This window comes from Anneissia japonica, unplaced genomic scaffold (genome assembly GCF_011630105.1).
Source record: "Anneissia japonica isolate Jap-2015-1 unplaced genomic scaffold, ASM1163010v1 scaffold287945_len1679841_cov205, whole genome shotgun sequence".
Classification (NCBI taxonomy): domain Eukaryota; kingdom Metazoa; phylum Echinodermata; class Crinoidea; order Comatulida; family Comatulidae; genus Anneissia; species Anneissia japonica.
In genome coordinates, this window is record NW_022753015.1 from 1,375,049 (window position 1) to 1,399,499 (window position 24,451).

The 24,451-nt window shown below is 28.1% G+C and overlaps 1 protein-coding gene across 3 annotated transcripts in view; it reads left to right on the top strand.

Moving 5' to 3' along the window:
• LOC117122617 (colorectal mutant cancer protein-like) overlaps nucleotides 1-24,451 on the top strand; it is a 114,659-nt gene that overhangs the window by 37,778 nt on the left and 52,430 nt on the right. Inside the window, exon 1 of one of the 3 annotated variants that reach the window (XM_033268270.1) lies at nucleotides 12,531-13,217. The exons of the other annotated variants lie outside the window; for them this stretch is intronic. Coding sequence (XP_033124161.1) covers nucleotides 13,194-13,217 — 24 coding nt within the window. The 5' untranslated portion in view covers nucleotides 12,531-13,193. Of the gene's footprint in view, nucleotides 1-12,530; nucleotides 13,218-24,451 lie in introns of those variants that run through there. 3 annotated transcript variants of the gene reach the window in all.

A 24,451-nucleotide genomic window follows, 5' to 3' on the forward strand; every position in this document is an offset into this window, starting at 1 on the left:
CCTACAAACTAAATCGTCAACAACATGGGGAGTGACGAAATTACTTGTTTTGTAATTATGTTGTTGGGGATATATTGGGCCTAGGCCTCGCTGCTGTTCTTCTGGGCCTACCGTTTTCCTCTTTCGTTGTGCCAATGAGCATAGCTGAAAGCATTCGTCTTCTCGCTGTACACCGTGTCCTCCTTGTCATGACCGAAATTCATGTGAAACAAGACAATATACTTGAAGTGTATTGTCTTGTTGGGAAAAAAGAAACTATACAGTTTGGAAAACGTGTTGTATAAACAAAATGCTGATGTAATTTTCGCCCTGAAAACTGTAAAAGCAAAAATGCAGTTGCAATTGATTATTTTGTGTTTATCAGTAGGAACACGCCCTTAGACAGCCGGAAAAGACATGCTTATATAGTAAAATTCAACATCATCTCTCACCTTTACTATATAGTCAAAATAAAGTACTAATAAATTTCTCATGAACTTTTATCTGAAACTTTAATAACATTCCGTTAAAACCTGGGTCATTTATGCAGTTAATTTCAACAATATTCAGGCATCTTTTTGACTTATGAAATTACATTGCAGTCAGGAAATGGGGGAACCAACCCCAAAAAATAATTTGGGGAATTTTCCCCCATGATCTGTGCCCATGTCTAGTTCTGAAGTGTAGGCATTGTGAGGTGCAATTGCAACCACTTGACAACCTACAAGGTAAAAAACCAATACAAAGTAATTTAATTTATTTCATTTTTTTTTGGCACTTAACATCAAAATGTTACGGTAATAAAATTTGATACCATTGATTAATGTTGGTGTCTCCATATTATAGCAAGTGATAAGTGAAACTATTTGACAGATAAGTTGATTTGGCAACAGCTGTATCATTTTGTATGTTTTGAATATTCAAATCATTTGAAATGATTATTGATAAGTTAACTGCTATATTTGTTATTGTCTGGAAATTAGAAAATAATTATTTTGAGAAAGATTTGCATAATTTATTTGCCAATCATTTAAAGTTAATATGAGGGATTTGACTCCAAATGAAATCTAGATTTATTTAAGTAATTATTTTGTTATAAATTTGTAATTCTGAAATTATTAAGAAATTAGCTAATAGGCAAATTTATGTTGCATTTAATAGATATTCCTCATCGTTCATCTGTACCCATATATTATACAGATGAGTTATGTTCCTAATCCAACATTCTGGATTTAATGGGAATTTCAATTATCTTCCCGGCCATACTGTCTCCGCAGGGAGGACTTCAGGAATGGATATAACAAAGATTAAATTAGTCTTGCCATTACTTTCAAATAATGGATATTATGAGGTAAAACATTAATATGAGTAAATTAATATTTTCATTGTGAGCATTATTATTATGTCCATAAAAATGATTAGATTAACCCCTGAATACATGAAGCTGTCAGAATCTTGATATTTGTTATTGTAAAATTTAATATTGTACTATAATTGGAAGGTCTTGGGTTTAAATTCTGATGGAGAAAATACATTTCATCACCACAATATAACATCACTGTGGCGATGTTAGTCTGTACATAACTTCAGTCAATACTTACTGTTATGGTAAGTCGTGTTATAATTAATAATGTGTGTTTTCTCTATTCATGTTGTCACTCTTCTGCTACAGGTAGACTGTTCAGAATACTAAAATACAAATGTACTGATTACCTCTAGCTGCAACAATGGAGTTCTCAAGGAGGGAGCTGTGTATTCTGGAGGCATTTATTCCATCAAGATAATAGCCATACTCAATCTGAGATTTTAGGTTGTTTGGCAGTCACTGAGAACCTCCCATGGTAGTGTTCTTGGGAGGAAAGCTTCAAGACTTGCTATACTGTAATAGTTGTCTGTGAGCCTCGTGTTAAATCCACGACACTTGTAAATGATGATCTCGATATTTATGTTGAAGTGTGGAGGCTTTCTGTGACTATGCTCAATTTTATTTGACTATAGTTAATACAAACAATTCTTTTTAATGTATACTTATTTTAAAGATCTTAAATTACGTTTGTGTAGCACATTCAATTTGGGTCTGTTTCATTATATCGAATAACAGATTCTATGGGTTGTACAGTAATATTGATATTGTTAGTAGAATTATGCAGTCTATAATTAGAAACCTATGTAGTTAGATGGTAATACGAGGAAGAAACACCAACTGATGTACAAGATGACTAGAAGCATAAATCAATTAAATGATGATGTGAGGAGGAGGCACATTGATGATAAGGTGAAAAAGTGGATGGTTTAGATGAGGATGCTAGATGAATAGTAAGATGAGGAAAGCCTGTAGATGATAAAGTAAGAGATGCAACTAGATGATGAGATAAGAAGAATGCCAAATGATCGGATAAGAAAAAACCTATTGATAAGAAAATCAAAACCTAGAGCTGAGTGGTTGGTTGAGAGGTATTGTTCTTCCTTCTTGTACTGAAGATCCTGGTTCAAACCCGACCAGCGTCAGGTGTTAATTTAAGTCTGATCACTTGACTCCTTAAATAACTCTCAAGTTGAGAGTTAAACGGGTTAAGGACAATGTTTCTATCCGTTTGTGTCTGTTATGTTGTAGTTAAGTTGGGTGGCGCTGCACTGTAGTTCCCGCTGGTCCTCAGGGACCCAGCCCAAATTTCCGATTTCCTATTAGAATGAGGACCAATAAAGCATTATTATTATTATTATTATTATTATTATTATTATTATTATTATTATTATTATTATCATAAAATGGAAAACAAAAATGATTAGGATGCTAAATATACATGAAAACAAAACGTTTTATCAAGCTGAAAGTTCGTAAAATGTGACGCATGCAATGATAATGAGATGGAATATAGATGAAAAGGCGGAAATACTTGAGAACAGTCTAGATGATTAAATGAGGAAACACCTAGATGAATAATGAGAATCCAACTAGATGAGGATGATGAAGAGAAGAAAAACGTAATAAAGCCAAAATTTGATAACACCTAGATGATACGATGAGGAAACGCCTAGGTGATTAACCTTTGGATGATTAGATGAGGAAAACGCCTAGATTAACAAGAAAGATGTTAGAAAAAAAACCTGTTCAGTCATTGCTATTGATTGTCTCCATTAGTCATAATGATCAAAAAGCAAGCACAATACAGTCTCTGTTAGTATTGTGTGTTGTATTTTGTATGAATTATTACATGTAAATTACCAGCCATCTAATATTGCTACAGGCAAGGGGAAAATAATTTGTTGTAATTGAAAACAACATTTTAAAAGAATAGTTCTACATGATGGCACATTTCTGGGAATGATTATTATAAATTTCATTATAAGCATACCACATTTTCATTATTGCAGATTTAATGTTTGCGGCAACAGATTATTACATTACACTAAGTAATCATAAAATATCTAGTAGTGTTAAAAGATATTACTACATTGTTTCTGATTGACTAGACCAGAGAAATAATTTTTCTTTATCAGCTTGACCAGTATGGTAATAGTTTTTTTTTCTAAGACTAGTGAACTTATAAGTTCTTCCTATTAAGATAATAAAGTCATGTCTTTTGGACAGTATGCTACAGCATCCCTGTTAATTATACTTTTTAGTTACTAAAGTAGGGACAGTTTGCGGTGATATGTTCAGTTTTCTGATGTGATGACCCTGTTTGGCAGCAATATATTTTGCAGCCACTGTACGGTGGTTAGATTTGTTACCGTATTTGTTAATTTTGTGAAGAAGGAAGTTGCAGTTGTCTCGTTATGGAAAAATCTTTTCTTTACCATTCAGCAAATGAATGTTGTCTTGCTTTTTATAGTGGTGTTTTCGATCTTCACTGTTTTTGTATCAACTCAAAGAAACAAATCCTTGTATATATGGTATGACGGTAATAAATGAATCTTGAATCTTGAGTCAGGAATTAAAACTTAACTTTTCAAAATATGTCAGTATATTTATTCAAAAACAATATTACTACATGAATTTATTTCATTGGCTCTTCTCTTGCTTGGTTTATTCTTTTTATTTATTATTAATCAGTTCTATGTATTGTATATTTTTGTAATGTTTAAACTGTACCACTTTGAAAATCTGTGCAATAGCACTGAAAGTGCCTAATAATAAGATAGAATAAATAAATAATAAATAAATTCAGATGTACTGTAGTAAGTGTGGAGTTCAAGTTGATTGTCAGTGTTTTTACAGATGTGACTGATGTTGTAAAGTTGTAATTGTTTGCTCAGCAAAATTAACGTGGGTGGCGCAAAGTTTTTTAGAGGGGGAGGGAGAGCGTAATAGATGTAACCTCATTGTTTTCCACAAACCATTGATAGAAGATGATTTGCAAATTCATCTGAACTACCTTCATGGCTAGACCACGGTATTATAATGTGTCTCGCTGTCTGTCTGAGAAATATTATGATTTAATAGAACGAATTATTCCTGTCATAATCAAAGTTATTCTAAATAGCAACACAAGGCTAGGCAATTATTACTTTATATGTATTTAAGGGGCACTTATTATGGGTTATTACCAAATTAAGGTCCAATAAAAAAAAATATTAGTTTATCACCCTTGTGCACATGTCTTTTATGGTATTGAAGAAAATTTTTTTTTTTTTTTAAATAATTAAAATAAAACAATTTTTTAATTTTATTTTTAAAATTTGTTTTAGTAAATAGTTAGTAGATATTATTTGTATTATCTCCATCATTTTTTACTTTGAATATCAATGCACCAGCAAACAACCCAAGGGGGACATTTGGCTTTAGCAAAATAAATATTAAAATAAAAAACCTTCCTCCCCCATCCCTTTTCCAGCCTAGATAGGGTGATAAACTAATAATGTTTTTATAAGGCCTAAACAAGAGCTAGTAAAATCAAACAATTTAAAACCTATTCAATAAGCTCATATCTGAAGAATATTCAATCTACTGTATAGGTTCTCAATGATTTTTATTGGGGCCAAATAAGTTAATAAGTGGATTGCCTGTAGATGGCTAAACATTAATGGCATTCTTCAGTTTTAGCATTCTTAACCTCTAGCAGACAGCTTTACCTCATGTCAGTTTTTGGCTTAGAATGGTGGAGAATTACCGTAGGCCTATTTAATACATGTTTGTCCATACTACCAAGATTTGCCCATGATATTCTATTTATTTATTTATTGATTTACCAAATTTCTATAGTGCCCTTTTGATGAGTACTCATGTTCAAAGGCGCTTTACAATTAGGATACAAATAGAATACAAAACTATAAATTTCGAATAAAATTACAATTATTATCGATCATTATTAAGTTAATTTAAATAATTAGATTGCAAAATTAATAATGAAAATATTATAAAAACCTTAAACTACATCTAAACTACAATAAGTTACCAGTCAAAATATAAACAATTGGGAATATCTCAAATTCATAGATTAATTACAATAATATCTATAAAATAATACAATAAAAATAATTTAGAAAAAATATGAGTCCAGTATACAGATTTATTAACCGACAAGATTGTATAAAAAAGTTACAAAAATCATAAATTTGTACAATATCTCAAATATAGGCATAGATTTCAATATTTCGGAAGTAAATGTTCTGTTTGATACCCAAATCAGGAGAAATCACATTCTTACACTTTTTTTTATAAGAACACCGAGGCTGAAATTGCTTAAAAGTGAAAAACAAAATAAGAACGAATTGAGGCTGAGGTAAAATGTCAAATGATATTTTCATTTTAAAAAAGTAGAAAAACCAAAAAATCTTATCTGTACCTTATGTGCAGAAGGTGGGACTATTTAATACCCTCTATCGGTCTAGTAGGTGTACCTACCATGTCGTTTGGGGTCATTTTTACCAGGGCCTTTTTTCTGGGGCATTTTTTTCAGGGGCAATTTTTTTGTGGGGCCCACTTTCACCTCCATTTCAGTACAGTGTATGCTGCTGTACAATAATAATTTTCTATGTTTGAAAAGTATGTAAATTAAGAACAAAATAAGAATATTTTGAGCCTGAAATCAGGCCAGAAAATAAGAACAGTGAGCCTGGGCAAAATTCTTAAAAAAAAAAAAAAAAAAAATGGGCAAAATTCTTTAAAAAAAAAAAAAAAAAAATGTTTTCTGGCTATTCTTAATCTTTATTGCCAACAACAAAACACAAAGACAGTCAACTCAGGGAGTAGGCAGGAACCAAAAAGTAAACTAAATCAAAGAACAAATATTAAGATTCCTTACTCCCAAAGTAACATAACAATAAATATATTTAAATAGAAAAACTGATAATGTGAATAGGGCTTTAAATATTTTATTTCATATCCAATCTGGACTAAACCATTCCTATTTCTGTTTAGATCAAGTTTTGATTCCAGGTGAATTCAAATTTGATTACACATGGATCAAGATTTTATTATATATCAAATTAGCTTGCATTCCATATGGGACGAACATTGATTCAATGCGAATAAAGACTTGATTCCTTTTGGGTCAAATATTGATCCTATATGGAACAAGATTTTATCCCATGTAGATTACCATTGATTTCCTATGGAATAAGCTTTCATTCCATATGGAACAATCTATGAAGAACATGCTTCAGTTAAGTCCTGTAGGGTACTAGTGTTAGAAATTGTATTGATTTAGAATAGAAGATGAACTATGAAGCAGAAATTGAAGGTACCCCGGAGATGTATTACAATCTAAATGAAATTACATGTACTAATGCGTCGAATACACTCAGGTAAACTTAGCACCTGCAAAGCTTGCAAGCAGTGATTCTAAGACCAGATGCCCTATAAACTAGTCTAAAGTTGTTGTCTGATGTAAGATATTGCCATTCTAGGCATCTGTGGGTTATTTTTATTCTATCTGATGAGTATTTAAAAAAAAATAAATAAATAAACATTTTTTTTTTCCACCCACCCCTATTTATCATTTTTAAAAAAAGAAGGGCAAACAAACAATTTATTTTATTTGGCCTAATACTACAGTAACTTTGATTTTGAAGTTTGGGGTTTTTTTTCTTTCCCTTCATATCTGACAGCACAAAATAAATTATGCTCTATAATCTTCCTGTAACTGTTTTACAAAAATCTTTTGTTGTGTTCTCATTTTCATTTCATTTCATTTCATTTATTTATTCGACCAAGAACACAAAAGAAAAGCAAGACAACGAGAAACAATACGATGGTCAGGGACAGCTAAAGCAAATTAATTACTGTAACTCAAAAGAGTCAGCTGCCCCTTAAATATATAGAAACATTTATATTGCACACAGTAAAACATATAAAAATATATAAATATAAAAATCCCAAGCCAAAAATCATTCAAAATTGCAAATTAGGAAATTCAAAAGGATTACAAAAAAGGCAATAAGATTAATTATTAAATATTGAATCATTATGGTTATGTACAAAATTAGGTAAAAATTAAAAAGACAATAGATTTAAATAGCATATATACAGTTTAAGTTACAAATTACAACAAATTGAGATGAATTAATAAAAAGTTACAAGATAAATTAAAAAGGCAAATTTACAATAAAGTAAGATTACAAAAGAAGATCAAAGCAGGCCAAAAGTTAAGAGAGAAAAAAATTAAAAAAAAAAAATAAAAAATAAAAATAAAAATATTTAAAAAAATATAAAAAATAAAAAAAAAACAAATAAATAAATAAATAAATAAATAAATAAGTAAATAAATAAATAAATAAATAAATAAATAAATAAATAAATAAATAAATAAATAAATAAATAAATAAATAAATAAATAAATAAATAAATAAATAAATAAATAAATAAATAAATAAATAAATAAATAAATAAATAAATAAATAAATAAATAAATAAATAAATAAATAAATAAATAAATAAATAAATAAATAAATAAATAAATAAATAAATAAATAAATAAATAAATAAATAAATAAATAAATAAATAAATAAATAAATAAATAAATAAATAAATAAATAAATAAATAAATAAATAAATAAATAAATAAATAAATAAATAAATAAATAAATAAATAAATAAATAAATAAATAAATAAATAAATAAATAAATAAATAAATAAATAAATAAATAAATAAATAAATAAATAAATAAATAAATAAATAAATAAATAAATAAATAAATAAATAAATAAATAAATAAATAAATAAATAAATAAATAAATAAATAAATAAATAAATAAATAAATAAATAAATAAATAAATAAATAAATAAATAAATAAATAAATAAATAAATAAATAAATAAATAAATAAATAAATAAATAAATAAATAAATAAATAAATAAATAAATAAATAAATAAATAAATAAATAAATAAATAAATAAATAAATAAATAAATAAATAAATAAATAAATAAATAAATAAATAAATAAATAAATAAATAAATAAATAAATAAATAAATAAATAAATAAATAAATAAATAAATAAATAAATAAATAAATAAATAAATAAATAAATAAATAAATAAATAAATAAATAAATAAATAAATAAATAAATAAATAAATAAATAAATAAATAAATAAATAAATAAATAAATAAATAAATAAATAAATAAATAAATAAATAAATAAATAAATAAATAAATAAATAAATAAATAAATAAATAAATAAATAAATAAATAAATAAATAAATAAATAAATAAATAAATAAATAAATAAATAAATAAATAAATAAATAAATAAATAAATAAATAAATAAATAAATAAATAAATAAATAAATAAATAAATAAATAAATAAATAAATAAATAAATAAATAAATAAATAAATAAATAAATAAATAAATAAATAAATAAATAAATAAATAAATAAATAAATAAATAAATAAATAAATAAATAAATAAATAAATAAATAAATAAATAAATAAATAAATAAATAAATAAATAAATAAATAAATAAATAAATAAATAAATAAATAAATAAATAAATAAATAAATAAATAAATAAATAAATAAATAAATAAATAAATAAATAAATAAATAAATAAATAAATAAATAAATAAATAAATAAATAAATAAATAAATAAATAAATAAATAAATAAATAAATAAATAAATAAATAAATAAATAAATAAATAAATAAATAAATAAATAAATAAATAAATAAATAAATAAATAAATAAATAAATAAATAAATAAATAAATAAATAAATAAATAAATAAATAAATAAATAAATAAATAAATAAATAAATAAATAAATAAATAAATAAATAAATAAATAAATAAATAAATAAATAAATAAATAAATAAATAAATAAATAAATAAATAAATAAATAAATAAATAAATAAATAAATAAATAAATAAATAAATAAATAAATAAATAAATAAATAAATAAATAAATAAATAAATAAATAAATAAATAAATAAATAAATAAATAAATAAATAAATAAATAAATAAATAAATAAATAAATAAATAAATAAATAAATAAATAAATAAATAAATAAATAAATAAATAAATAAATAAATAAATAAATAAATAAATAAATAAATAAATAAATAAATAAATAAATAAATAAATAAATAAATAAATAAATAAATAAATAAATAAATAAATAAATAAATAAATAAATAAATAAATAAATAAATAAATAAATAAATAAATAAATAAATAAATAAATAAATAAATAAATAAATAAATAAATAAATAAATAAATAAATAAATAAATAAATAAATAAATAAATAAATAAATAAATAAATAAATAAATAAATAAATAAATAAATAAATAAATAAATAAATAAATAAATAAATAAATAAATAAATAAATAAATAAATAAATAAATAAATAAATAAATAAATAAATAAATAAATAAATAAATAAATAAATAAATAAATAAATAAATAAATAAATAAATATCAAAGGCGCTTTACAATTAGGATACAAATAGAATACAAAACTATAAATTTAGAATAAAATTACAATTATTATCGATTAGTATTAAGTTAATTTAAATAATTAGATTGCAAAATTAATAATGAAAATATAAAAACCTTAAACTACATCTAAACTACAATAAGTTACCAGTCAAAATATAAACAATTGGGAATATCTCAAATTCATAGATTAATTACAATAATATCTATAAAATGATACAATAAAAATAATTTAGAAAAAATATGGGTCCAGTATACAGATTTATTAACCGACAAGATTGTATAAAAAAGTTACAAAAATCATAAATTTGTACAATATCTCAAATATAGACATAGATTTCAATATTTCGGAAGTAAATGTTCTGTTTGATACCCAAATCAGGAGAAATCACATTCTTACACTTTTTTTTATAAGAACACCGAGGCTGAAATTGCTTAAAAATGAAAAACAAAATAAGAACGAATTGAGGCTGAGGTACAATGTCAAATGATATTTTCATTTTAAAAAAGTAGAAAAACCAAAAAATCATATCTGTACCTTATGTGCAGAAGGTGGGACTATGTAATACCCTCTATAATACGGTCTAGTAGGTGTACCTACCATGTCGTTTGGGGTCATTTTTACCAGGGCCTTTTTTCAGGGGCAATTTTTTTGCGGGGCCCACTTTCACCTCCATTTCAGTACAGTGTATACTGCTGTACAATAATAATTTTCTATGTTTGAAAATTATGTAAATTAAGAACAAAATAAGAACATTTTGAGCCTGAAATCAGGCCAGAAAATAAGAACAGTGAGCCTGGGCAAAATTCTTTAAAAAAAAAAAAAAAAAAGTGTTTTCTGGCTATTCTTAATCTTTATTGCCAACAACAAAACACAAAGACAGTCAACTCAGGGAGTAGGCAGGAACCAAAAAGTAAACTAAATCAAAGAACAAATGTTAAGATTCCTTACTCCCAAAGTAACATAACAATAAATATATTTAAATAGAAAAACTGATAATGTGAATAGGGCTTTAAATATTTTATTTCATATCCAATCTGGACTAAACCATTCCTATTTCTGTTTAGATCAAGTTTTGATTCCACGTGAATGCAAATTAGCTTGCATTCCATATGGGACGAACATTGATTCAATGCGAATAAAGACTTGATTCCTTTTGGGTCATATTTTGATTCTATATGGAACAAGATTTTATCCCATGTAGATTAACATTGATTTCCTATGGAATAAGCTTTCATTCCATATGGAACAATCTATGAAGAACATGCTTCAGTTAAGTCCTGTAGGGTACTAGTGTTAGAAATTGTATTGATTTAGAATAGAGGATGAACTATGAAGCAGAAATTGAAGGTACCCCTGAGATGTATTACAATCTAAATGAAATTACATGTACTAATGCGTCGAATACACTCAGGTAAACTTAGCACCTGCAAAGCTTGAAAGCAGTGATTCGAAGGCCAAAAAAAAAAAAAAAAAAAAAAAAATTGTTTGTTTGCCCTCCTCCACCCACCCCTAGCTCACAGAAAATAATAGGGGCAGAAAAACAAAAAACTTTAAAAAAGGGGTTTTTTTAGCTTTTTTTTCACACATAAAAAAATGTGAGTGAATTTATCTCTTTTTTGCCAGATGCCCTATAAATTAGTCTAAAGTTGTTGTCTGATATAAGATATTGCCATTCTAGGCCTCTGTGGGTTATTTTTATTCCATCTGATGAGTATTTAAAAATAAATAAATAAATAAACATTTTTTTTTTCCACCCGCCCCTATTTATCATTTTAAAAAAAAGAAGGGCAAACAAACAATTTATTTTATTTGGCCTAATACTAAAGTAACTTAAATTTTGAAGTTTGGGTTTTTTTTTTTCTTTCCCTTCATATCTGACAGCACAAAATAAATTATGCTCTATAATCTAAATCCTGTAACTGTTTTACAAAAACCTTTTGTTGTGTTCTCAATTTCCAGTTAAATGAAGGGCAGTTCATTGGCATACATATCAGTTTTCCCCCTCAAAATATTCAATACCTGAATTAAGGCCTCCCTCAAATAAACACCCTTTTAAACCACCCTGAATAATAAACATCCTTTAGTAATTTTCTTGAATAAATAAGAGTACCCTAGTATTTGGCTAATTTCCAACACCTGTATTATTCCAGAGACTATATAAGCCTATAGAAAATTCATGTATGTACTATATTAATGCAACATTAATTAAAGTACTTTTCTGCGGACAATATGTAATATTATTTATACATCATCAACTAAAGAAATTTACATTTTTTCAAATTTATAATAAAACTTAACATGAAATAGACATTATTATATTAACTCAATGATAATAAAAGATGTGAGACCTTATCTATTATATTAATACAATGATAAAAGGAATCCATACACTTTTGTTTGGTTTTTCCCTAAGCAATATTGGCATAAACTTGAAACTCTGGAGGACGGATGATGTTACCACCACTCTAGGGCAATCAGAGAATTGCCTGTCAGCTGGGAAATTGGTAGTAAAATGCATTTTGAATTATCACACCTCTTATAATTTATAATCAATTCGGTTGATTCGGCCTAGACTAGTTTTCCACGGTAAACACCTCCGGTCAACCTAGATAACAGTGGCAGGCAAATTGATTATCTCCTATCGGAGTTTACGGATATCTAATGCTGTGAAGCTTGGATCCCTGGAAGAAAAAAGTTTGTTCTTGATGTCACAGTCGAATAAGTCTCAACAAAGATGCTCTCATAACAAAATATTATTTTAGTGTCACTGTTAATTGAACAAAGGCTGATTTGAGTGACTTTTTTTAGATTGACTTGGGGCTAGGCGTAGGGTTTACTCATGTTTGAATTATTTACCCTGGAGGATCTGTTTTGTGAGCTTGTTTAAAGACAGTATTTATTCAGAGGAAGTGATCATTATAATCCGTGCTATTAGGAGGAGCGTTTGTGAGCAATTGTACATTGGGACTTAAGTCTTAAGAACTTTCAAAAGGTTGTGAATGGAGATAATGGGACTTGGTGTTTAAGTACAGGTCCTGAGAAGCATCGCTTGCATAGTCGCAGCAGGTTATGAGAATCAATGTAAATACTACAGTACTTGTATTCTCTCTATGGTCTGATCAACTTCACGGACACAGGAGCTATTCTTATACTTAGTAACCATACACTTAAGCACTGTTGCTATGGGATTTCAAATGCAATTGATTTGAAAGCGAGATCTGTCATTGAATTTCTAGTAGTCAAGAGGTTTGTTTTTGAGAATTTAACTCGGATGTGTCATCATTGAGAATGGATCTATGATTTGAAAATGTTGAAATCACGCAAGAAAAAAGTAAGTAAATACAGTGAAATATGTATTAGAATAGATATTGTGGCTTAAAATTATTGTAGTGTTTAAGCTAAGATTATTTATATAACTTTACACAGTCTACCTTAGCATGCAACTTGTTAGATGAAGAAGTTGCATTGTATATCAAAGATATCAGGTTATTCTGAGCCTTTGATTTAGACTGCATTACTATTATATAGACCTGATAATAATACCGTATGTCAAAACTTTAGGCCCAATAGAAAAATGTTAGTTTATCATCCTATCTAGGCTGGAAAAGTGATGAGGGAGGGAGGCTTTTTATTTTTATTTTTTTTATTTTCCTAAACCAAATGTCACCCTTGGGTTGTTCGCTGGTGCATTGATATTCCAAGTAAAATACAGGATTGAGATAATACAAACTATCTATTTACTAAAAAAAAATGAAAACAAAACAAAATTTTTTTTAATACCATAAAATAAATGCCGGCAGGTGTGATAAACTAATCATTTTTCTAAAATTGGGCCTTGGTGTACCAATTGAAACCAATGTACTAGCAACTGTACAGTTCCACCCCCACCTCTCCCCCCCCCCCATATCTTCATTTACTAAGTCTGTAAAACTTTTTGGAAACATTTTTTTCATTTCGTGCTATTCTATTATGCTGTGTTTACTGGCTTCATACAGCAAAACAGTAACACAAAACAGTAACTTCATAAATGGGAGTTAAGTAGACTACCGATTTCAGAAATGCTTTTGCTACTCTTGAGAGTTATGAAACCCCTTGATAATTTTCAACTTTTTCTTATTTTAATTGGGAAATTATTTTATTTTAAATTGATGTTATTAAATGTGCAACTGATTCAGGTTAATTAATAAGCATGATAAATTACTTCCTCTATTTATTACTCTCTAATTTAAACCATTTTTGTCCTTGGAAATGGATCTTGGAAAAAACAGGTTTTCACGGCTTATTGCTCAGGAACAGAGTGGTGACAGTTTGTATTGTAATCGAAAACAGACCATCTTATTCTTAGAAGAACAGTACAAGAGGTGTTAATCAATACAGATTCTGTAATTATCATCAGTCACCATTTCTAAATAGGGTAGTAGAAGTTGGAGACTAAGTTACTGTACTCAATATGTCCAGCATTCGGAGTCTAACACCGGAACACAATAGATTCTCTTATCTGTTTATGAATACGCTTGCTTATCATTATTACAAATTATAGATGAAGCAAAGACAAGCAATTTATTGAGCATTTCACTATGAATGGGATTTAACTTAACATACAAAGTACATTTGTTGGATGACCCCACTTGTATAGTTCAGATGTTAATCTTTTTTTTAATAATACAATATAACCTGGTTAGGTGAGACTTTATTATAGCTTGTTTTTAGCAAACCCATCACACATCAATAATGATTGAATATAAATTGTTTTTTTTTTACCAATCATTTTTTTCCGCCCTCTTCTAACGATCTTTAAAAATATTAGACTCCGAAACAACAGTTTTGTTCACCACCTCCACATGGGGATTTCAATCCCTCACTCAATGCGGCATTTCGCTTGTATCCTGAAGTGATGCACTTTATCTTCATTGCTTCTCTCCACCCTGTATATATGGTACTTGTTTGGGTTGCTCCTATGCTGATTACAAAAGCAACACTAAGCATGTACTCCCAATGACCTTCATATGGGAACTATTAAAAAAAAATTTGTTTTTTTAATTTTATTTATTAATTTTTTTCATTTATTTTATTAAATAGTTAGTAGATATTGTTTGCATTATCTAAATCATGTTTTACTTTGAATATCAAGGTACCGCCAGCAAAAAACCCAAGGGTGATGTTTGGCTTTAGCAAAATAAAAAATAATAAAAAGCCTCCCTCCCTCATCACTTTTCCTGCCCAGATAGGGTGATAAACTAATAATATTTTTTATAAGGCATAATGTTTACCCATCACCTAATATTCATCCTTGTTCCCATATTATAATGATGTCAGGGATTTTTATACATGCTATATTATCTTATAAGCAATTTAAGGATTTTCATATTAAAGATTATTTAAGTCAGTGAAAACTAAATTGATTCAATCTCTCTCTCAAGAATATAATGAAAATAATAATAATGATAGTAATAATAATAGTAATAATATTTTATTTCAAAAGTTATAAATGTCCATTAATTTGAGTGATTTACTCAATTAGTTTAGTGGTTACTTAGCAATTTCAGTGGTCTATATTGGATACAAATTCATGTGATGCAATTTCAGTGGTCTATATTGGATACAAATTCATGTGATGCGTTTCCTTGGATCACCCCATGACTGTAGCTCACGATTGAGCGAGCACAATTTTTATTGCAAGTAGATACAGGTGATGATTCCTCCTAGCTGCATTAATACTGACAACAAAATGGTGGCCATTTTGTTCATCTTGAACCTTAACTTGTTGTGTAATTCATTATTCTCAAAAATATTAACAGTAAATGTAGGAGAATAACCCATAACTTGCGGCAACATGCTGAATTGCGTATGGGTGTGGTCCGTGACCACCTAGCAGCCTTAAAGAGGCGCTAGCAGTAGCTGCATATTCACATCATTCCACAACAATTGACGCATTACTGTACGTATCAAAGAGTAGTATGTCGTCAAGGAAACCATGGGGCAGTGTGTATATAGTAGCTCATTGTTGAAAAAAAAAAATACATTGATTTTTTTTTGTAATCTAATTTAATGGTTCCCAGTATTGAGTTGCTAGACAAATTTGGAGTACTGCAGTAAAACGAATAAAATGACAACCAATAATGTTTGCATGAATAATGACTACAGTAACTCGCTTCCCTGGGAAGCTTGGTGTAAACATACTGTACAGCAATATGTTACTGCTGGTATTGCATCAATACTGCTTTGTGACCATGATTATCGTCAGGGCAGTGACCTCAAATACATATTTTCTATGATATAATCTGGTATGATGTGGATTTACATTCATGCTATCTTTTTTTTTTTGTTGATTAGGAAATGTCAACCTACAACAGTCAGCTACTCTGTTCATTAGGAAAAATTGCAAGCTTTATCTTTAATGCTATTTTTATATGGCTCTAATTAATTAGGCGATGTAATAAATTGTCAGGTTTTTACATAGAATCTACAGTATTGTTGCTATTACTCTGTTGCTATCATCATGATTTTTCTTCCAATGTTTCTGTTTCTCTGTTGCTATAGCTGAAGAACCTGTTTCTTTGCTCTGTGCTATAGCTTACTAAAAGTATTTTATCCACATACAGAATCACACATGACATGAATATTGATATTAAACAAATCTCTGGCTTACGTTGTACCAGGCAGTTGTATGATGTTGATTAATGAGCTTAATTCAACAAGGTACAATCCAACTTCAACAAAGGTTCAATAGATCCCAACAAGGTACAATAGAACCCCTGGGGTTAAACAGGGTGCACCATAACTCCTAGGGGTTAAACAAGATGCAATATAACCCCTGGGAGACAAACAAGGTGACATTAAACCCCTGCCAAATAAACCCAATATAATAGAACCCAGTGGGAAACCCTTCATACCTGCACAGCATTGCAGACTATATTGTTATATTGCATTGTATAATATGGAATTGTTTGTTCACCTACGTTACACTGGACTAGTAAAGAAAAATATCCATTTGATTTGTTTACTTTGGAGGTTTATGTTTAAATAGCTGAAAGTGTCTTATTTTGATTTCCAACCCCCATTTGGCTAAAGGAAGTAAAATTGTATTCATTTTGTATGATTCCCTACAGAAAGATTTAGGATTTGATTTTTGATATATTTTGATCTTTATTTACCTGAAATGATACTCTCTTCTAGACAAAATATTAAATCAAAATTTAACAGATGTTCTTTTCGTCTTTTCCTTTTCAATTTTGTTTAAAAATTAGTAAGGTGGTTTTTGACAGCAGTTTTATATTATGTACATATTGTTTTTCTTTAACTCATTAGTTTTGTTTTTAGTTCTATTTCTTTTTCATTTTGTTTTGCTTTTCTTTTATTCTTTTTACTTGTGATCCATACTGTGATACCAGTGCTGCATCATTGAATGTGTAGTCACACAAAAGACAGAAATAGATAAATAAATAAGTAAATACTTGTCCTTTAACAACAACTTATGGAAGAGGTTTTCTATCTTGATGGTTAAGGTGCTTGCCTTCTTAATCTAGGGTCCTGGGTTTAAGTCCAACCAAACATTTTTCCTGCATTTGCAAAAAATCATGTGTGTCTGTGTTGTGAAAAGAATTACCACTTATTGTATAAGATGGTGATTAATTGGCAATGTGCATAAATGAATATAATACAAATTATTGTATAATATTTTCCCTACACTTTATGGTGAATCTTTAACATGGACTATTAAAGTATAATCTTAATGGTCAATATCTTTTATTGAAACCTTATTTTTTGAAACTCTCTTTACATCCAGTTAACATTTTTTATTAAACAAATTGTTATTACGGTTATTCATAGTTATTATGTAATTTTTTGGTTTAACCTTTGAGTAAAAGAAAAACGAATGCCTTTGAATTGAATGTGCCATCTTGATTAAAGTTTATTGTAAATATTTTCGTCAGTCTTATTAGAACTTATACTCTACTATAGAGAAACCCCAAATTACTTTTTTAGACTACATTACTGTACATATAAGGTCCCGTAAAAAAAAAAAAAAAATAGTTTATCACCCTATCCCAGCAAAAAAACTGATGAGAGAGGAAGGTTTTTTTTTGTTTTTTTTTTTCCAACCGTCCCATCGGCGTTCGCTGGTGCATTTGGTTGAGGACAAAACACATAAAAAGTCAAAGAACGGACTCAAATTTACAAAGAAAACATGTTTTTATTGTCCAGTAACACATTTTGCTAAAATCAGTACAGTTTCTAAATATGAAAAAGTGAGAATTCATAAATACTGTACATCTGGCAAGGTAAAGTATATAGAAAATAAATAAAATTATTGACCCTCTTTACATCTCCTGTCATTGCAAGTGCATAGCTTTGGTAAGTTTATTATTGCAATATGTATTTTGAAAGAATGATGGAAAATACATATATTGAACTTGAATGGATGTGTCTACCATCTTCGTGGGACCAAATTTTGCAACAACCTGTGAAAAAAATTACAAAAAAGTGAGAAAAAAAACCATTTTATATGTTTTGAAGAGCTATAGAACTGATGTAAAAACAAATGTATGTCATGACTGGATGACAAAAACAAACTTAGGCCCACCCTAAGTAGGGCTAGGCTCTAGGCCTAGATAGACCTGCTGGGTTAGGCCTAGGCCTAATCTAGGCCCCTCTAGGAAGCCAGGCTAGCCTAGGCCTACTTGCTTGATAATAGTTATAAATTATACCTCAACATTTACAAATCTTATTAGGCCTATACCAAACTGATTTTCTTAACGTGTAGGCCAGTGCGACCATTTCCAGGCCAGACTTGGTAGACGGGGCCTAGTTAGACCGCCCGCCGCACTGCCACCGACCCACTGCCACCGACCCATTCAAATACACTAGCCTAGACCTACTAGTTAGGCCTGCCTGACAAGGGTGATTCATGACAAGCACAGCTAGCAATACATACCGTCGTAAAATCTTCTCCTATGTTTCCTCCTTCTCTAATCTCCCCGATTTGAAAGCATCAAACAATTCATCATAACGGATATTTTTTGCGAACCAGCCCTTCAAAACATGTATTCCCCTCTTTATTTGCATTACAATTAGGCCTAGAAGCATGATGAAAAAGTTTTGTGGTCATTCATCTTACACACAAAAGATCGAGCCAGAGTAGAAAAGCTATCTTAGTGCGCATGCGCAACATGAGAAAGATCGCCTGTGAAGTAATCTTTAGCCTTTTCAAAAGTAAAAAATGACGAAAAACGATCGTTTAAAATGAAAAAAAAAATTTAAAAAAAAAAAAAAAATTGGGATTTCCCCAAAAGTGATGCGCGCGAGGGTGATAAACTAATAATTTTTTTATGGGGCCTAACAGTTACAAAGTATGTTGCCATTCGTATGATGAATGAACTCTGGAACAAGATATCCTAAGCAAGGAATGAATATATTCCGGTGCTGTCAACGATATAATTTATTATCTATATGCAACATGTATCTGTATTTGCAATCAAAGATTGTGATTAATTTTGTCCTAGAAGAATCCTCTCTTGATGATAATAAAAATTGAGGCATTTTACATAATTTTCTTTTCACATGGCCACATTTGCCATACGACTTATTTATGCAGTGGAGAATGTTTGCGGTCTTAGCATCCTTTGGAGAATTCTCTACATAATTTTTGCGATCAATTTCCAGAGTGTTACCACACGTAAAACAACGTTAAAATGAACATTGTTAAATCGTGTATATAAGAATTTCAGATGGAGACTCTTACTGCATGTGTGATTCAGCGAGCGAAGTGATTTTCCGAGCGATTGAGCATGATTGCATTTCAGTTCAATTCCAAATACTGTTGTTTAGTGCAGTGGCATCTGAATAGATAGTGCATTCATTCCAGTTCTAGTCATTTTTTGTGCCATGAAAATTGCCATTTTTGGAATTATTTTAACTCAATTACAGTTTTTGTATAAATAAGAGATTGGTTTCCATTTATTAACTGCAAATTGCCATTTTCTAAACCAGTAACCAGAAACTGTTAACATGGATATGGATGGTCACATCTCAGGGAATATACATTGTTTGTTACCGTTTTGTTTCGTTTTAGTTGTTAATACTTTCAGATTTTGATTTCTTTTAATATTTTACTACAAATCTGAATAATACAGAACATTCTAGTTTTTGTAATATGTTTATATCATATATTTTTAATTATTATGTATTATCTATGAACACACTTCTATAATGTAAAGATTGACAAGCTCCCTAGAGTTCTCGGAGGTTAATTTCATCAATTGTATCATTATATTATCCTTGCATTTGTTTTTTCTTTTGTATCATTGAATTTATTGATGAATTGATAAATAAATAATTTGATTGATTGATTTGATTGGAACAAAAATAGATCAGCAGAACTGGCTTTGCTAAATCAAATCCTCAATTGTTTGTTTTCCATTGGCCAAATTCAAAAAAATTAGTATGGCAAATTTTCCATCGAATGAACGAATGACAAAACTGCTGAAAATGTGTGGCGATGCAATAGAGCAAGAATGGGGGAAAAAATTGGTATGTGAACTAAATGATTCTTGTTTAAACCTGATCATCAAATACAGTCATGCTATCAGTTACTATACTAAAGGCTGAAACAGTTACACTATTTTTGAAATATAGTTTTTCAAATAATTTTCTTGCCCTGCTTACACGTTAATAGTAATTGCCTTCCATATTATTTATTGCTCAATTTATTTTCCTTTTAATGATGAAATTAACAGGTTCTGTTTACTTCTGCTATAAACAATGTCATTTGTTTACTCTCTTGGCAGCCAAATTGCATGCTGGGATTATGAATTTAATGAAGGTGGATGAGTTCATCTAAACACAATATTATTTGGTATATAAATATCATTAATTATGCTGGTAATTATCTATGAGGTAAATTATAATGGCTTTAGTACTGTATTTTCTAATGGCCAGCAAGGGATTTGGACCTGACAAAATTGCTCTCTAGTTCTTAATATCATATATTCAATATATATATTATATGTATTCTTTATCAATAATAATAATAATAAGAATAAATAAAAAGAATACTTTATTGGTCCTAATTGAAATAGGAAATCAACAATTTTGGCTGGGCCCCTGAAGACTGTAGGCACCACCCAACTCAACGTCAACGTAACGGACACAAACGGATACAAACATTGTCTTTAACCCGCCTAACTCTCAATATGATTGTTATTTGAGGAGCCAAGCTATCAGACTCCAATTATAACCTGACTCTGGCCAGGTTTGAACTGGGGTCTTCAGCACAAGAATGATTTTGTCATTTGATGTACTAGTAGTTCAGAATTTTTAATTTGTTTGTTTTTATTTCACTTTGAATGCACCAAATGATGAGTGCCACCGATCTAAAGGTGTATGTTAATAAATATTATCAAGAAGCAGGAACAATACCTCCCAACCAACTGTATTAAAGAAAGTAAAGTATACAGTCAGGGAATTATATACATTGACTTTTGATACAATTGTAAACATAAAAAGTAGCAGTAAAGTTACTGATAAAATATTCCAGATATTTAAAGTTGTTCCATTAGTGGTTAACCCTTGATTTCCATTGCATAGCTGCATATCAGGGTAGTATTTTATAATATTACAATAATAAAGAATATTAATCTATTTAATAATTGCTTTGTGTCTTTGTGTTGCCAGAGGTAAACAAATTTCCAGTTATTATATTGGACAATAAATGTTATAGGCAATATTTTAATAAATAAAACATTGTTTTAGCAAATGTTACTACTTTTCAACCAATCAAGAATATATTACTTAGGATGTTTACATTTTAACATGCATGAGGGTTGAATGCTTTTGAAATTGAAATGCGAGTGCCACTAATAGATGACTAAGAACAAGTTTGTACGGTCACAGAACTTTCATTTGGGATTGACATCTGATGACTCCCATTATTGTTAACAAGGTATTGTAATAAAATACTCATTATCCCAACTAATTAGTTTATCTATATCATTATAAGACAATTGCCAATATTTGTAAAATAATGTGTGTATAAGTTAAATTTATAGATGAAAACTTCAAGGTAATATGAGATTTCCTATATTGTAGAATTTTAGAACATTTTGATACAAAATTACTACAGTTTTCTTAATAATCACATAATATTAATATAATATAATATATATTATTATTATTATTATATTATGTTATATAATACTTAATATTAAATTTATATTAAACTGTCTTAAATATTTTTTACCATAATTATATTGTTGTTTCATGTTTACTTACTTTATTTTATTACGTTTACACATATTATTTTATTTGTTGGTAATAATATATAAGTTCTGCTATAAATACATTATGCTTCTTAAGATTGTGAAATCAGAACAAAGCATAAATTAGATCTATTTACCTGATTTATGCAATCCCCATGTAGATTTAACTAAAGCCCATAATCTCTTAATTAGGTCAAATCCAAATTAACTAAGATTTGTTTATTAAGTAGATCGATTGGATAAGAATTAAGAATATGAATTTATCAATTACTATAAACTGTGGTTAGGTTTTACGTATCAACTTATGAGTTGTTCAATATGTAGGTTATTGATCTAGATTCTGATAATTTTATTTGAATATATCATATCTTTTTTAGGCGTAGGCCTAGTATAATTTAGCTACATTAGAAACTCACCATCACTGATCCACACTCTTTCCTCCCTTTACTGTTGTGCATTGCTAGCTCTTTATTTGAGTATAAAGACCATCCAGCTTTGTGTAATGTTGTAATGCAATTAGTAATAAGTATATTTTTGTAGTTTTGGTATATAATATTTTTGTAATTTAATTGTATAATGTTGCCTATTTTATATTGCATTTTATCATCTTTTTATGTAAAACGCATTAAACAGAAATCTGAAAATATACTATATAAATAAATATTATTTTGAAATTATAATACTTATAATATCTTGTACAATTCTACTTATGGATTAATAGATATTTAACATTATAATGACAGATATAGTTTTCAATATTTAAATTTTATATAAGCATTGCAAATGGCAAGAGCAATTATTTCCCAGCATGCAATGAGTGTCTAGAGATGATTATGTGTCAGATTTTAGAAGCAGCAAATATTTGGAAAATAAAAAATGAATATACTGTATTGTACTACTAGACTATATTCTAGAAGTATTTGTGCGACATTTTGTTCATGTTCGGAGAAGGTACCACAAAAGGAATTCCATAGAAAATATTTGCACCAAAACAAATGGGAAAATATTAGGTATTAAATATTATATACGGTAAAGGTCAAAATTACAACATGCAAACATTTTTACATTTACAGACAAGCAGAAATGCGCCATATATATAAATCTATCAAAATATTTAATGGTACAGTATGTCACTTTGTGGCTCATTCACAATTATCGACATTTATATAAGTGTACTAACAGTACGCTAAGAGGGAGGTGGTGGACAAATGTGTACACTTTTACATATGCAAGAAAATGTTGATTCAAAATAACATGCAATATTTGAAATAATTGATTTTTATGACCAATTATAATGCAACCATGGATACAACTAGACATTTTTATACAAATATAGTACAGTACTTTAGTTGACGTCACAAAAAATGGAGAATGGTTTTGCAAAATCAATATTTTTTATGTACACTTTCAGGGGGGAGGGAGGGGATACCGAAAAAGAGTGCTGTTTGTATGTATACTTGAGAAAATGTTAATAATTGTGAACGACCCCTGAGGAACAATTTGTCAGTAACTATTGCTTTGGTTTTCATTCTTTCGTCATCCTATACGTCCATTGCTCTAATATTACTTATATATTTTGCTGTTTATATTTATTTAACCTTATATAGGAACAGTGGTATTATATATGCTTCCCAATGCAAATTATTTCATGTACTAACATATTATGCTAGTTTTAATCAAATACTGTTTATTAACCATAAAAAGAATAAAACCATAGCATTTTATTTCAATTTGGATACTACATAAATTGATTTTTTTTTTTTTCCAAAATATTTTTAAATCTGTCCAGGTACCATGTAGTTCAGTTTGTGCAAATATGCAAGTTTGGCCATATAAGAAAATGTTTGTGTTCCTTTTGACAAATATTATTTGTGAAAAAGATAAAAAAGGCTTTTAAACTATCTACTTATAGTACACGTTTTAATTTTTATTTTACCTATAATAAAATGTATTGTTCAAAATTTACTTTTTTTCTGAAATTTTTATTAATGTTGTCATTTGGATTTAAATGTTGAGAACAATCAAATAAATCAATCTCCCTAATTGCCCAACCAATTATAACATTATTTATTGATCTGTCTTAGAATTGTTTTTTGTTTGTCCTAATTTAGTATGTTAGGTTTAGTTTGTTGAGAGTCTATATTTTATATCAAAGAGTCCGTAACTTACCTGGATACCTGATACCCAGGTGAGTCAATCAGATTGTATGAATTAGAAATCACCTCCGTTGTTTTCCTTGGACAGGCTACTTGTTTAATTAAAACTTTTGTAATTAATAAACCATGAACAGCTCTCATTAGTTCAATCT